At 44.2% G+C, this 14,768-nt stretch overlaps 1 protein-coding gene across 1 annotated transcript in view; it reads left to right on the top strand.

The window, feature by feature from the left end:
- EPHB1 (EPH receptor B1) overlaps positions 1–14,768 on the top strand; it is a 401,650-nt gene that overhangs the window by 274,221 nt on the left and 112,661 nt on the right. Inside the window, exon 5 of the mRNA XM_036431378.2 lies at positions 13,239–13,574. Coding sequence (XP_036287271.1) covers positions 13,239–13,574 — 336 coding nt within the window. The remainder of the gene's footprint in view (positions 1–13,238; positions 13,575–14,768) is intronic.

The raw sequence follows: 14,768 nt of genomic DNA, 5'->3' as shown, positions 1-14,768 counted from the left end.
GAGAGCAAATGCTGCCTGGGTAATTTGTGAAATCCCAACTGAGTGGGTACAAAGAGGTGGTGGAGATGCCCAGCAAGAGAACTTGTGTGAATTGTGTGGGAATTTGGGTGAAGTTGGCAGAAATGGGTATTACAGTTTGGACATGTCCACGCTGTCTGAATTATGTGTGGAAGAGGGCCAGGATGCCAGCATTTTGTATGATTTATTTTTGAAACTGTGTGTCTGATCTTCTGAGAAACTCTTCACACAGTTGGCTGTAAAGTGCTCAGTCAGAGCCAGACACCTGATATGGTGTTGGCCGTGGGCTTAATGGACTCCCCAGAGGATAAATGATCATGGATGGCTGCAGTTCTGAAGTCACCCTTTGGCATGGCCAGTGTTCCTTCCAGCCTGTGCCAGAGATCACCTCTACCCACTCCATCAAGAGTGCTCTGACTGAAGCCACAAGAAGAGTGTTTGTCTCACAGATACTGAGGGATAGAGGGCCACATGCCATGTGGACACACAGGTCTCTGTCTTCATTACGTAGAGAGAAGTTCAGGGCAGTGGTGGTAATGGTGTATTCCCCGCCCCACCCTGTGCTGTGGGCTTAGACTTGCAGGTGGCCTTTTGAGTAGCTCCTTTAGGTATTTTCTGAGCTCTTCTCACCTTGGACATGGCAATAAAAATGCTCAACAGTGTGGAGTGGAGTGAGACCTGCATGGCAGCTGTGGAGTGAGATAAAGCTTGGTGTAGACTGGCTTTGTTGGGCTTGCCCAACATGCAGAAAAAGAAGTGGTTAAATGGGGCAACAGGTAGCAGTAGGATGCCACTGTCACCACCAAGCCCTGCCAGTGCTCAGTGAGGGAGACAGAAAGCCATTTAATTCCCCAAGAGATGATGCTGTCTACTGGCCAGCAAAGAGGAACTTACATGTGAGGTGAGAATTATATGTGCCAGTGGGTGAAGGGCAGGCTTTAAAGGGGCCTGTGTGCAGCCATGCCCATGCCGGCATGGGTTTGAGATGGTTCAGGGTCTGAGTTTTCAGCAATTGAAAATGAAATACCAGAATAAGTTGCTCTGCAGGAGGCCCTGCCCCAGTAGGAACAATCCTTCCATTGTAGCAATGACTGAAGTGTGTCCTACAGTCATTTGACTTCAAGGAGACTGACTGACTCAGACTGTCATCATCTCTAATGAAAGCAAACACCTTGGAGCCTGTTCTGGGAGGGTGTGGCCCAGTGTAGGATCTTTCAGTTGGAAGACCTATAGAGATCTTTTCTCTGAGACATTACCTGGATTGGAAATGACAGGAGCAGGAGCAGGGAATGTTTAGCCCGCTCCTGTCTAGGGCAGGAGTCCTGTGTACAGCTATGGAAGATTCACAGAGGAGGTCTTCATGAGGCCTTGGGGGCCTTGAGGGCCTTGGGCATGAAGATGTTCTTCCTGCTTCTGAAGACCCTCAGGTCAAATGTCCTGGGCAGTGCCTTCTATTCATCTAGTGGCCCCTGGTCAATCTTTCTCTTCTAGAAGCTGAAGAGGTGGACAGGGGTTTCTGAGTTTTATACCAGACAGTCCTTTATGCATGTAGAGTGCACCGGGACACCCCGAAAGCTTCATCACATAGTTTGCCATTTGATTCTCTCATAGATATGAGGAGAGTAGTGTTCCCTCCTCATTCCTGTCCAGGCCCAGGTGCTACATCTTCACCAGCTTCCTCAATATTTGTGTGGCTGTTGCTCAAGAACCACCTCCAGTGCAAATGTTGAGTTCCTCAGGGTAGATGACCATGAACTTTTCATATCATAACCTCACATGCAGCCTATAGCACACAATAGGTTCTCAGGGGGAAAAAAACAACAACATATGGATTGATCAGCCAAGAATCAATGAATGATCAGGCTCAGAGTCTGCAAGTGACCTGCCTAAGTCACACTGCAGCAAAGCTGGTACTAAACCCAGTTTTCTCTGTGTGGGTCCTGTGCATCTTTCACTGCTTGAGAAGGAAAGAGGTCTTGAAGGCCATGTCTTTAAGCGACATGTCCTATAACTCTCCTTGACTCAGTGTTCCTAGGGGGACTGCAAGGAGGAATAATGTCAAAGCATACCTCTCTCTGGCCTCATCTTAGGTCACAAATAGAAGATTCCATCTTGGATCCCTCCCCCACTCAGGCAGTGATGTGAGACTGGCTATAGACCTATTCCAACTGACTGATGCTCTGGGTGCAGGGGCCTCAGCAGTTCTCCAAGGGCTTCTGCAGCACAAGATACAGGGGCTGTCTCTTTTCCAGAAAGTCAAATCTATCCTCTTTCTCCCAGACATTAACTCCATGCAAGCAGGAGAAACAGGGAGTCCTTTCTATAAACATTTGTGTTTGGTGAAATGTGCAACACTAGGTTCTTTGATGTTCCCCAGATCCCTCTCCGCAGGGTCCCTCCTTGTTTTGATTAATCACTTCTTCTTATGAACTGTTATGATTAGGAGAATTGCCTGAGTACAGGCCCAGTGGTTCCTAGGCCCTAATGAGCAACACGTGCAGTCATGCTCAGCACGATCCTAGAATCACGGCTGTTCTGTTTTTACAGGGAAGCTACTGAAATGGTTTAGGAATAAGGGCTTCCTGCTTCCATGAGAAACCTACGTATCATCCTCCATCACCGAGCTGCATTTGCATCACACCTGCACCATACACACCTAATGCCTCCACTTTGGGTGGGAGAGTTAGGGTGAGCTTGGCATGGACCAGGCCTGCCCGTAAGTCCTAATTTCACCACTCACCAGCTATGTGACATGAACAAGCTACTTAATATATTTGAGCTATAGTTTCTTCAAATGTAATATAGGGATAATAGTTCCTACCTCGTAGTGTGTTGGGAATATTAGATTTATTAAGCAATGTACCAAGATGGCTAAGACAGTACTTTGGATATAGGGCATATCACTAAAACAAAATTCTAAATTCCATAAAGAACTCCACTGAAATGGAAACAAAGGTTATCTATGTGTGTGTATTTTTGCAAATGTTCCTTGTAGAAATCTACTGCAGGCAAACTACTGACATGAATCACTCAGTGGCCTGAAACAAACAAGTTTAGCTAAATCAAAGCCTTGTCCTTCTGATGTCCATGCAGGTGGCACAGGTTTCTATCTACAGGAAACCTATGGCCCTGTAGCTAATTTAAAATTGGAATGTTGGGATTCCAGAGCTATTAGGAAAAGTAAAGCAACATGATTTCCCCATTTTCAACATCCTCGCTTCCTTGCTCAAGGGGAACCTCCTACATTTTAAGAAGAGGAACCAAGTGTCACTCAGATTTCCAGCCCCAGCTGCCAAAGGCCCCCAGCACAACTCCCTTTTTTGAGGGGACACCTCAGAACTTTAGACACCATCTTCACACTAAGCAAAATAGTGCTCCAAATGTCTGGTGCTCATCATGCATAACTTGTAGACAGTCCTTGGTCTGTTTCTTCCCCAAATCCCAAGCTTCTCTACGGTTCTACTATTGAGAGGAGAATGCTTCAACAATCTGTTCATTTTGATGCCAATACTTTCTACATGTCCCTGATAACTCACTCCTGGTTTCCTGATATAGCCTCAAGCTCCCATACCCCCACCCTCACACTCCCACATTGATAAGACCTGGCAACCCCTGTTGTCATGATCCCTATAGTTGTGTTGTTATTGGTGACTGACATAGAATCTTTAGCTTTCCAACTAAAGAATCTTTAGCTCTCCAACTGCCATTAAGACTCTAACCCACGTGCCCCTCTCCAAGGTCCTGAACCGGCACAATACACCGCATCACAACCCTTTTCTCTAGGACAGGGGTGGGAAACCTTTTTTTTTTTCCGCAAAGGGCCATTTGGATATTTATAACATCGTTCTCCGGCCACACAGAGTTATAACTAAAATCAGACTAATATATTTGGTCAAACATTTAATTAACTCATCCTTAATGGATTGGCAGGGCCAGACCAAGTGATTTCCTGGGCCTTATAAGACACGTGGGCCAGATATTCCCCAACCTTGCCATAGAACAGTGGTCAGCAAACTCGTTAGTCAACATGGCAGAAAACTATGTCTCACGAGTTAACCACTGCCATAGGACAAAGGTCATTCTTCTCCAGTCTCCCAGGAATTCTTTACTTAGGGAATAATGGAAGAGAAAATAGTGTCCCAGGAGGAAAGGAGAAAGGGAAAGAGGCTGCTGAACATAGGATGGGAAGTGTCATAGCTACACTTTCAAGGCACCTTGAAAAAATAGAGGTTTATTTCTTTCTTTCTTTTTTAATATTATTTCAAGTAACCAGTTACCAAAGAACAAATTAAACAGAAATTGAGTTCATGTTTATTTTATGACTCTACTACACTTCTAAAAGTTGCAAACTTTGCCTCTTTTGGCATGTGTTATCCTCTAACCCATTCTGCTTTCAGCTCTGTATGCTGAATTGAGGGTAAAGACTTGGTTTTCAGTATACTTTGCCTCCATATAAGACCTTTTCAGGTTTTTACAGCCCCTACTTCCTGTCTGTCTCTGATCCTGGACTCTTAAATCTCTCTGTAAGATCTTAAAGACTTCCCCCTTCTTTAGGAAGCCTTCCAATCATTCAGACATGGTTTCTGTAAGTAGCTATTTTACAATGAGCAATGGATAGAAAGTTGGAACTACAATTTTTGATGATCAACCCTCTTTCCATGTCTTCTTGGCTCCTTGTACCAAACTTTTTAAATGATTCCTGTCCCTTTTTTTCTGGTCTCCTTCTCTATGCCTTCTTAACTCAGTCCACAATGAAGTATACAGTCATTTTTACAAACTATAGTGTTGATTCTCTTCAGCCATGAGAACATTACCACTTTGCACTTATGACTCACAATGTTCAGGAGTTTTGCATATCCAATGTCCTTCCTAGCTCATCCCAGACCATAGCCCACATCTTCTAATGAGAGATTGAGTAGAAAACAGTTTATTGTAGGAGGAAAGAAGGGGTTTTCTTGCCCACAGGCAGAGGAAGAACAAGCAAGGTCAAAAACTATGTCAAAGCCAGATCACTTCCCATATGCCAGGAATCATATGTATAGGCACACCTTGTTTCATTGCACTTCATTTTATTGCATTTTTAAGACATTTTATTAGACATTTTTTTACAAGGTTTCTGGAATCTTAAATGAACAAGACTATTGGCACAATTTTTCTAACAGCATTTGCTCACTTTTTATCTCTGTGTCACAATTTGGTAATCCTTAGACTATTTCAAACTTTTTCATTATATTGATATAATATGTGTTATGATGATTTGTGATCAGAGATATTCGATGTTACTATTGTAACATCTGTATGAGAATGTCAACAAATGATTGTGTTCTAACCTTTCCACCAACTGGCCATTCCCTAATATCTTTCCCCCTCCTCAGGTCTACCTATTCCTAGAAACACAACAATATTGAAAATAGGATAATTAATAACCATACAAAGGCCTCTAAGTGTTTAAATGAAAGGAAGAGTTGTGCATCTCTCACTTTAAATCAAAACCTAGGCACACTTATGCTTAGTGAGGAAAGCATGTCAAAAGTGAGCCTCACTGAAAGCTAAGCCTCTTGTACCAAATAGTCAATCTGTGAATGCAAAAGGAAAGTTCTTCAAGGAAATTAAAAGTGCTACTCCAGTGAACACACAAGTGATAAGAAAGCAAAACAGCCTTATTGCTGATAGGAAGAAAGTTTCAGTGGTCTGGATAGAAGATCAAACCAGTTACAACATTCCTTTAAACTGAAATCTAACACAGTCTAGGATCCTGATTCTTTTTAATTATATAAAGGCTTAAAGGTAAGGAAGCTGCAGAAGAAATGTTTGCAGCTAACAGAAATTGGTTCATGAGGTTTAAGGAAAGAAGCTGTCTCTAGAACATAAAAATGTAAGGTGAAGCAGCAGATGCTGATGTAGAAGCTGCAGTAAATTCTCCAGAAGATCTAGCTAAGATAATTAGTGAAGATGGCTACACTAAACAATAGGTTTTTAATGTAGACAATACAACCTTATATTGGAAGAAGATGCAACCTAAAACTTTCATAGCTAGAGAATGCAAGTCAATGCCAGGCTTCAAAGGATAGGCAGACTTTCTTGTTGGGGGATAATGCAGCTGTGACTTTAAGGGGAAACCGATGCTCATTTACCATTCTGAAAATCCTAGGGTACCTAAGAATTATGCCAAATCTATTCTACCCATGGAGCAAAAAAAAAGCCAGGATTATGGCATATCTGTTTACAACATGGGTTACTGTATATTTTAAGCCCACTCTTGAGACCTACTGCTCAGAAAAGAAAGATTTCTTTCAAAATACTGCTACTTATTGAAACTACACCTGGTTATCCAAGAGCTCTGATGGAGATATACAGTGAAATCAATGTTGTTTTCATGGTTACTAATATAACATCCATTCTGTAGCCCATAGATCGAGGAGCAATTTTGACTTCCAAGTCTTATTACTTAAGAAATAGATTTCATCAGGCTATAGCTGCTATAGAGAGCAGTTCCTTTGATGGATCTGAGCAAAGTAAATTAAAAACCTTCTGGAAAGGATTCAGCATTCTAGCATTCTAGATGCCATTAGGAACATTTGTAATTCATAGGAAGAGGTCAAAATATCAACATTAAAAGGACTTTGAAGGCACTTGGTTACAATCCTTATGGATGACTTTGAGGGGGTTCAAGACTTCAGTGGAGGAAATACCTGCAGAGGAAGTGGAAATAACAAAAGAGCTAGAATTAGAAGTGCAGCCTGAAGATGTAAAATTGATGCAATCTCATGATAAAACTTGAATGGGTAAGGAGTTACTTCTTATGGATGAGCAAAGAGAGTGGTTTTGTGAGATGGAATTTACACCTGTTGAAGATGCTGTAAAGATTGTTGAAATGACAATAAAGGATTTAGAATACTACATAAACTTAATTGATAAGGCAATGACAGAGTTTGAGAAGATTGACTCCAATTTTGAAAGAGGCTCTCCTGTGGGTAAGATGCTGTAAGATGCTGTCAAACAGCATCTTATACTACAGAGAAATAGTCCATAAAAGGAAGAGTCAATAGATGTGGCAAACGTCATTGTTGTTTCATTTTAAGAAATTGCCACAGCCATCCCAACCTCAGCAACCACCGCCCTGATTAGTCCTCAGTCATCAACAATGAGTCAAAACCCTCCACCGGGAAAAAGTTATGACTTTTCTGAAGACTCAAATGATGGTTAACATTTTTTTTTTTTTTTTTTAAGCAATGAAGTATTTATTAATTAAGGTACAAATGTATGGGTTTTTTTTTTACATAATTGCATATTTAATACACTAAAGTATACAGAAAGCACAACTTTTATATGCATTGGGAAACCAAAAATTTTTTGTGATTCACTTGATTGCAGTATTCATTTTATTGCAGTTGTCTAGGACAGAATGCACAATATCTCTGAGGTATGCTTGCCTGTACAGGTGCACACAGAGGCCATGAACCCAAAAAAATTGGACCCATTCTAATACACAACGCAATGCCCAACACTAAGGTTCTATCTCTTTCTGAGTGCAAGGGGTAGGTTGCCTAGAGGTATAGACTGGGGCAGACAACCTCCAAGGTGTATAGCTCCAGCCTTGTGGTCAAGATCCCCAAACTCAGTCTCTGATTATTTTGTTCTGCATTGATCTTACCTTTTCTGAAATAACTGTAATTCTTTGTGTTTATATCACTTACTTTCACCCTTAATCATATATATTCACAACTTCCAGTTCTCCATATATGGGGTATTGCCTCACTAATAAGCATCTGGGTTCTCTAATCTCATGGGCAGTAACCTCTATACATTCACAGCTTTCACCGTGCTCAGCACAGTTCTGGGTATGAGGTCTCTGCTTAAGGAATAAATGGCAGAATTAGATCCATCTTACTTAGATGAATGGTCAGGATTCCAGATCATCTAAGAATAGCCATACTACTACTAACAATAGCAGCTGACATTTACTGAGTTCCTCTGTGTCCCAGCCACACAGCTAAACTCTTTGGGAATATTATCTCATTAAATCCTCAAAATGACCAGGTCTCAGATGAGAAAATTAAGGCTTAGAAGTTCACCTTCTCAAGGTTTTCCAACAAGGGAATATTTTAAAAAGTGGTTGCTGTGAACTTGTAGGGGGTTCACTGAGGGTCTCTGAAAAGTTATGTATGTCTTTGGTCACACATTAATTTTTCTCAGAAAAAGCTTTGTTACTTTCATCAGATTCTCCAAGGGGTTGTTCACACTGTGGGGAGGACCCTACCTCTGGCCCATGCAGAGCAGCTCATTTTCAGCCTGCAAAGGGGTCTCCCAGGAGGACATTGCCTCACCAAGGCTGTCACCCTCTCCAGCTTCCCCTGGGGAAGGGTCCAAGGACACAAACCCTAACTATAGAAAGGCACAGTTAGCTGGACACTGCCTGCTGGGCATCTTGGACTGACCTGAAATTCACATTTAAATTCTCAGACTAGGTAACTGGCTTAGGGGCTTACCCGTCTTCAGCAGATTTTCTCTCTGGTTACTCAGGCATACTCTTATTTCTAGCTTAATGCCTATAAACAAACTCACTCTTTCTCACTGACCCGTTTTTTTTTTTTTTAAAGGAGTCATCTGTCCCAAATCATGTTAAAAAGTGGGAGATTCTATCACAATGTGGCAAAACTTGGGCTAACCCAGTGGCTCAAGAAAGATCCTTCCTGTGTAACTTTTTGTGGTCCTGTTGCTAACCATGCTCCATACAATATGAGCTAACCTCTCAGAAACATGTTAGAAGACCCAGGCCCTATCCCCATAACTCAGGACCCACTATATTTCCTCCACACAGAGAACTGTAGCTCAGTGGTTTCCCATTCTTTAAAAGGACTGAGTATTCCTAGCCTTTTTTAACAGGAACCTTCTTTCAGTAGTCACTGTGGCAACAGATCAGAGAGGCTTCAGAAAGGCTGTCTGTACATAATTAAGGGAAACAAGGATGTGGACTGAAGACCCTGGCTTTGAGCCCTGCCACTGCACTTCCTGAGCCCTGCCATTGCACTTCCTGAGGACTTTGCAGAAGATGAAGATTTTCTCCCCCCTCTGGCCTCCCTCTCTAATCCTCTTAAAACATTTTTGTCTGGTCTCAATGGGCCTCCTTCCTGAGGATGCTGCTCGGGGCCCTGGTTCTGGCAAAATGCTTCCTGTAGGGGTAGGGCCCCAGTCCAGGGAGTGCAGCCTGAATATGTCGGAAGTGATCCTGGTGCCTTCTTCTAGGGAGATTTATTCAGAGGCCAACCCTGCTCTGGTCAGGCTCTTCATTCAGGCACGCAAGAGGCCGGTTAGCCTATTTTCAGGAATGTTCTCTCATCATTGGGATGGAGCACAAGCCTGGGAGTATCGTCTCCATAGCCACCCAGACCCTGGGACGGCTCATGACCTGGAATAGGTCTCCTGGGAAAAGGATCGGGAGCTATAAGCATTGGTAGTAGGAATCTGAGCCTGGGATTGTTTTATTTCCAGGCACTTATTCCTGAAATCATCTCCTTTATCTCTGTTTCCTTCTCTCTTGTCAGTTTTTCTCCCCAGAATATACGCTCCCTGGAAGCAGAAACCTGCCTGTCATGGGTTTCCTATCTCTCAGGTGCCTAAAACAGCGCAGGGAGTATGTGTTAAGAAGTGAATGAATGAATAATGAATGGGGTCCCAGGCATCATTTGTGGTCCAAACTTTGTCACCTCCACAGATACGCACTGCGAGCCCAGGCTTGTGCTGGGTGGGGAGGAGGTGAGTGGTGAGGGACACACAGCAGGGCATGCTCAGGTTTTCCTAGCTCTCCCAGTCCACTCGCCAAGGGAAGGCCATCCCTGTCTAGTCCTGCTTGTTGGAAGGAAAGGGTGCAGATATATGCAGTCCTGGACTCACCAGCCACAGCTCCCATAGACCCTCATTCATGCTCCACAGACACATTTGCTCTTGAATGCAGCCATGGATGAGAAGTAGTTGTTTCAAAGGAAGGCTGTTTCTTAATAAACATGAAAATCCGTCCTGAAAACCCACTGCTTTTCTTCCTGAGTCAGGAGCAAATGAGCAGTGCCTGGTGTCCCCATCACCACGGACACCATAGGGTCAGGGGCAGCTCCTCACTTGCTACTTTATCTCTACCAAAGCCTCTACCACTCAGAGTCACAAATTGGCACCCCAGCAGGACAGCTCATCTTGTGCTAGAGAGCAGTGCACACATGTGACCTGAAGCCATGCACACCAGGTGGATGGACAGTATCTCCCCTGGGTGAAATATTAGGCATGGAAATGACGAGCCAGCACCTGCCCTCCAGGGGGCTGCATTGTGGTGAGTAAGAGATAAAGGAAGAGACCAATGCAATGATCCGGGTTAGGCAGCTAGAAGTGGGCTTTGGAGGCCCAGAGGGGGATGTATGACTACAGGCATGCACTGAGGGGGAAGCCTCCTGATGAAATGGGTGCTGGACATTAAAGGGTGAACAGGAGATGCCCAAGTGGAGAGAAGAGAAAAAATTCCAGACAGAGGAAAAATCCCTGTGCAGAGGCTCAGGAATATGGAGAGTTTAGTACTCACAGGCAATCATGGGAATCTTCCTGTTGGCCACACCAGGAAGAGCAAGGAGAAGGTGGCCAGAGATGAGATCAAGAGCAGCAAGATACACAGGGGCTCGAAAGACATGGACAGGAGGGTAAATGCTTGGGTAATTGGAGATTGATCAGAGGAGCTCTATGACTCTGTACATTTTGGAACTCACACTCTGGCAGATGACAATGGATGAGAGAGCTGCAAAGTGATGTTGGAGAATTCATTAGGAGACTTTTGTAATAGAGCAGGAGAATTGACAAAGCTCTTTGTTATGAGGAGGAGAATATAAAGGAAGGGAAATATCTGAGGAAAAGGAGATGGAGCTGACAGACCATGTGTTGTGGGATACAGAAGATGTGACTCCCAGGGCCTGGCTAGTGACAACACAGGGCATCGAGGGAGTTAAGGACTGAATTGTATTTCCTAGACTTGTCAAGCAGGAGGCTAAAAGGAAAAGCCAGCATGATGGCTGAGCGGGGAAGTAACCAGGCTGTAGCTGGTGGAGAGGGAGAGAGGAGAGCCACCAAGTGTAACTCCACTTTGGAAAAGCTTGGCTGGGAAGTGGAGAGGAGAGGACCTGCCATGCAGAAATGCCATGGGACAGAGTTTTAGTTTTAAAATGGTAATGACATATGCAGGTTTAAGTGGAGAAGCTGGAGTCGGGAAGAGGCTGAAGTTGAAGGTCAGTGGAGCAAGGAGATAATTGAAAGGGGGGGGGGGTGTTAAAGAGTGGGAGAGATGGGCGGTCACTCTCTTGGACATCCTTGTCTCTGTCCCTCTGCCCAAGGCTGCTTTCTGAGTGACAGCTCAGGATGGCCTGAGGATGCAATAAAATAACATTGTGAAAGGATTGCCCCACACCTAGCAAAGAGCAAGCATTCAGTGAATGCATTTATTACAAGTAGGAGAACCAGTGTTCTGTGGCCGAGGTCGGGCTGCCTGCTGTGAAAGGGAGATAGGCAGCAATGACATTGACCACTGGGTGCTTGTGGTCTGCGTCTCATCAGTCTGAGCAAACAGATATGTCCCAGACAGGTACTGGCCAATACAGATGTTAACGAGGAGTGTAATGTGAGGAGAGAGGCTGGCCAGGCCCAGTTCTGACTGCCCTTCCAGTGCTAGCTGTGTGCTGATTCCTAAAAAAGATGGATGTCTATCCCTGTGCAGATGGGTGGTGAATTCTTAAATGCTATTTGCAAGACTTCAGTAGAAATGCTTCATGAATCCTGTCCTGTCACAAGCATGCATGCAAGTTGTGCTTTAGCTCAGGCCTAATGGGCTTTATATAGTACAGTACTGATTTTCTTTCATGTTTTAATAGAATTCGATTTAATATTTGCTTTCTGCTCTAGCTGCTGGCTGTTGACTGATTCAACACAGAATCCTTCCCTGGTGCCCCCCGACCTTGTTGTTATTCCCTCATTTTGTGTGTTGGCATTTGATTCCTGTCTCCAGCATGAACCACTTTACACATGTCTCCGTTCAGCTGGCGACAGTCACGTGCATGAATTCTGAATGCATTACTACCTAGCGGCTGCTCCAGCAGACCTGGCATTCGGAAGGGGGGCTTCTGGGAAGGATTCATTTCCATCAGTTAGATGTTGGGGAGAGGCAGAGCTCAGCTTGAATACCTGAGACTGTGATCTGTTCTGTTCTTTGGCAGAAGATTCTCCAACTGAATCGCCAAATGCCCAACCCTGTGTCCATTAATCCAGCAACATTTTGCCCTTCTGTGAAGTACCAGGCTTCCTAGCGTTTTCACCAAGGCATTTCCACCTTAGCCAGAGTGAGAACGACAGCCATAGACAGAGCTGGTCAGAGGGAAGAGGCTCCCCTTCTTGAGTCCCAGGGAGCCTGGCTTGGTTACAGGAGATTCTGTTCAAATTTCACGTTACCCGGCCACTGACATTTGGAGCTCCCTCTCTATATAAGTCTGGCTTGGAGATAGCTTTTCCCTCAGTAGAAAAAGGTAGCCAGTTTCACTAGCAGGCAGCATAGGGCATTGGTTAATAATGTAAGATTTGCAATCAGGCAGGTAGGTATGCATGTTCATACCGGCTCCCATTCTTATAGACCTCAAGATCTATAAGCCAGTCCCCATTCTCAGTTTTAGTTTCCCTTTCCATAAAGTTGACTTAATGGTTGCATCTTCTCAGTTACTTTTATAGGGAATTAAATGGATGCAAAGCAGCTAGCAGAGTGTCTAGGACAATCAATATGCTCTTCTTGTGACGTGGGGTTAAGCATGGTGCCTGTCTGAATCTCCTACCAGCCTTGCTTCTTGTCTTTATGCACCAAAGCTTGCACAACTTGAATATTCATCTATCTAGGTGTTCTGGCTGGCGGATGCAGCTTGGTCCTAAGAACAAAAAGTCTTGAACCTAGGTTTTTCTCCTCTCCGGGCATATATGATTGAAAGGAGAGCCCCAGTGGGCATGACTGAAAAGGGATTTGGGGACATGTTCTCATTTAGGTTCAGCATTTTTTCTCAGAACAGATTGAAGCATGGAGAATAGAGTTTAAGGAGGGGAGGAGATGCATGCGTGAAGTAAGGGTGGAGACACACTAATGGGAGATGAAGAGATGCTGGACAAGGAAGCTTCTGCCCAGCCTCACTGAGCCTTTCTTTGTCTCCTTACAGGCGTCCCATCAGGTCCCCGAAATGTCATCTCAATCGTCAACGAGACGTCCATCATTCTGGAGTGGCACCCTCCAAGGGAGACAGGCGGGCGGGATGATGTGACCTACAACATCATCTGTAAAAAGTGCCGGGCAGACCGCCGGAGCTGCTCCCGTTGTGATGACAATGTGGAGTTTGTGCCAAAGCAGCTGGGCCTGACCCAGTGCCGAGTCTCCATCAGCAGTCTGTGGGCCCACACCCCCTACACCTTTGAAATCCAGGCCGTCAATGGAGTCTCCAGCAAGAGCCCCTTCCCCCCACAACACGTCTCCGTCAACATTACCACAAACCAAGCTGGTAAGTCTGGAGACCTCCCTGTTCTTTGTCTTTGTGGCTGGCTCTTTGTCCATCTTGGCGCAGGAACAAAGCTGCAGTTACCCCCATCCTGTTATCTGCCCTCAGGTCTCCTCCCCCTCCCCCTGAGGAGTATAGGTGTTTAGTGATGGGCATTTGTGGCTATGGAGGACTTGGGTGTAATTCTTCACCTCTGAGAGGGAGCTGAATTCTGAGGGGCTTTCTTATGCCCGGCACAAAAGTAAAGATGTATATCCAAGCCACGGTAGGGCCCAGTCATCTGCATCCAGCTGGGACTCAACAAATGCCCTTGGGAAGACAGACAGATGGACAGTAGGATGAGTGGTAAATAAACAAATAGATGGACAGATGATGGATGTGGAAATGGACGGATGGAAACCCTGCATGGTCTTGAGTAGACCAGTGCTATTCTGTTAGAAAGCCCAATGAAAGAAACTTACCAATAATCATGTGATAAAGACACTATTGCTTCATAGATTACCTTTCAATCAAACCCATGTAATTCAAGAGTGCATTCTCCTTTATACTTGCTCAGATGAATGCTACACTGTTATAGAGACCTCAGATAGTTGGCAGTAGATCACTCCTGATAGCCAGACCTCCCTATGGCATGCACGGCTCAAAACATATCAAAACATATTTTCTTCTCCTTTTTGTTTATATTTATCTTCTACTCTTCTGACCTTTTCTCTTTATTAATTTTCACAATCAATTTCTTTTTATATCCATTTAACCAGTTCATTCATGTACTTATTCATTTATGTATTCACTCATTACTACAAGACCGTGATGAGTATCTACTGTATGTGGATTAGACACTCTGAGGGATACAGTGAGACTGGGACCCAATCGTTTTTTCCATGAACCTCATTAACTGAAGAACTCGCAAGACATAGACACAAAGTACAAGCTGCAAGGCTTCTAAGTACTGCATCCTATACACACACAGGAAATATCAAGGCAGTTAGAGAGAAATGAGCTTTCTCTCCCCAGGGGTCATGGTACAAGATGTAAGAGGGGGAAGTGAACATCATGTCTTTAGGCAATGATGGGGTCATGGACAGTGGACCATGATCTTTTTTGGAATTAGGGATTTTTCTCAACAATTCTGAAAGGACCCTTTGTTAGTGGAATAGCAGGATCCAAGCCTGTCTCTTTGCTCTGTCTCCCTCCATG

This window comes from Pipistrellus kuhlii, unplaced genomic scaffold (genome assembly GCF_014108245.1).
Source record: "Pipistrellus kuhlii isolate mPipKuh1 unplaced genomic scaffold, mPipKuh1.p scaffold_m20_p_11, whole genome shotgun sequence".
In the NCBI taxonomy this organism is placed as follows: Eukaryota; Metazoa; Chordata; class Mammalia; order Chiroptera; family Vespertilionidae; genus Pipistrellus; species Pipistrellus kuhlii.
The sequence above is the reverse complement of the archived record's forward strand: the minus strand, read 5'-3'. Positions and strand labels throughout refer to the sequence as shown.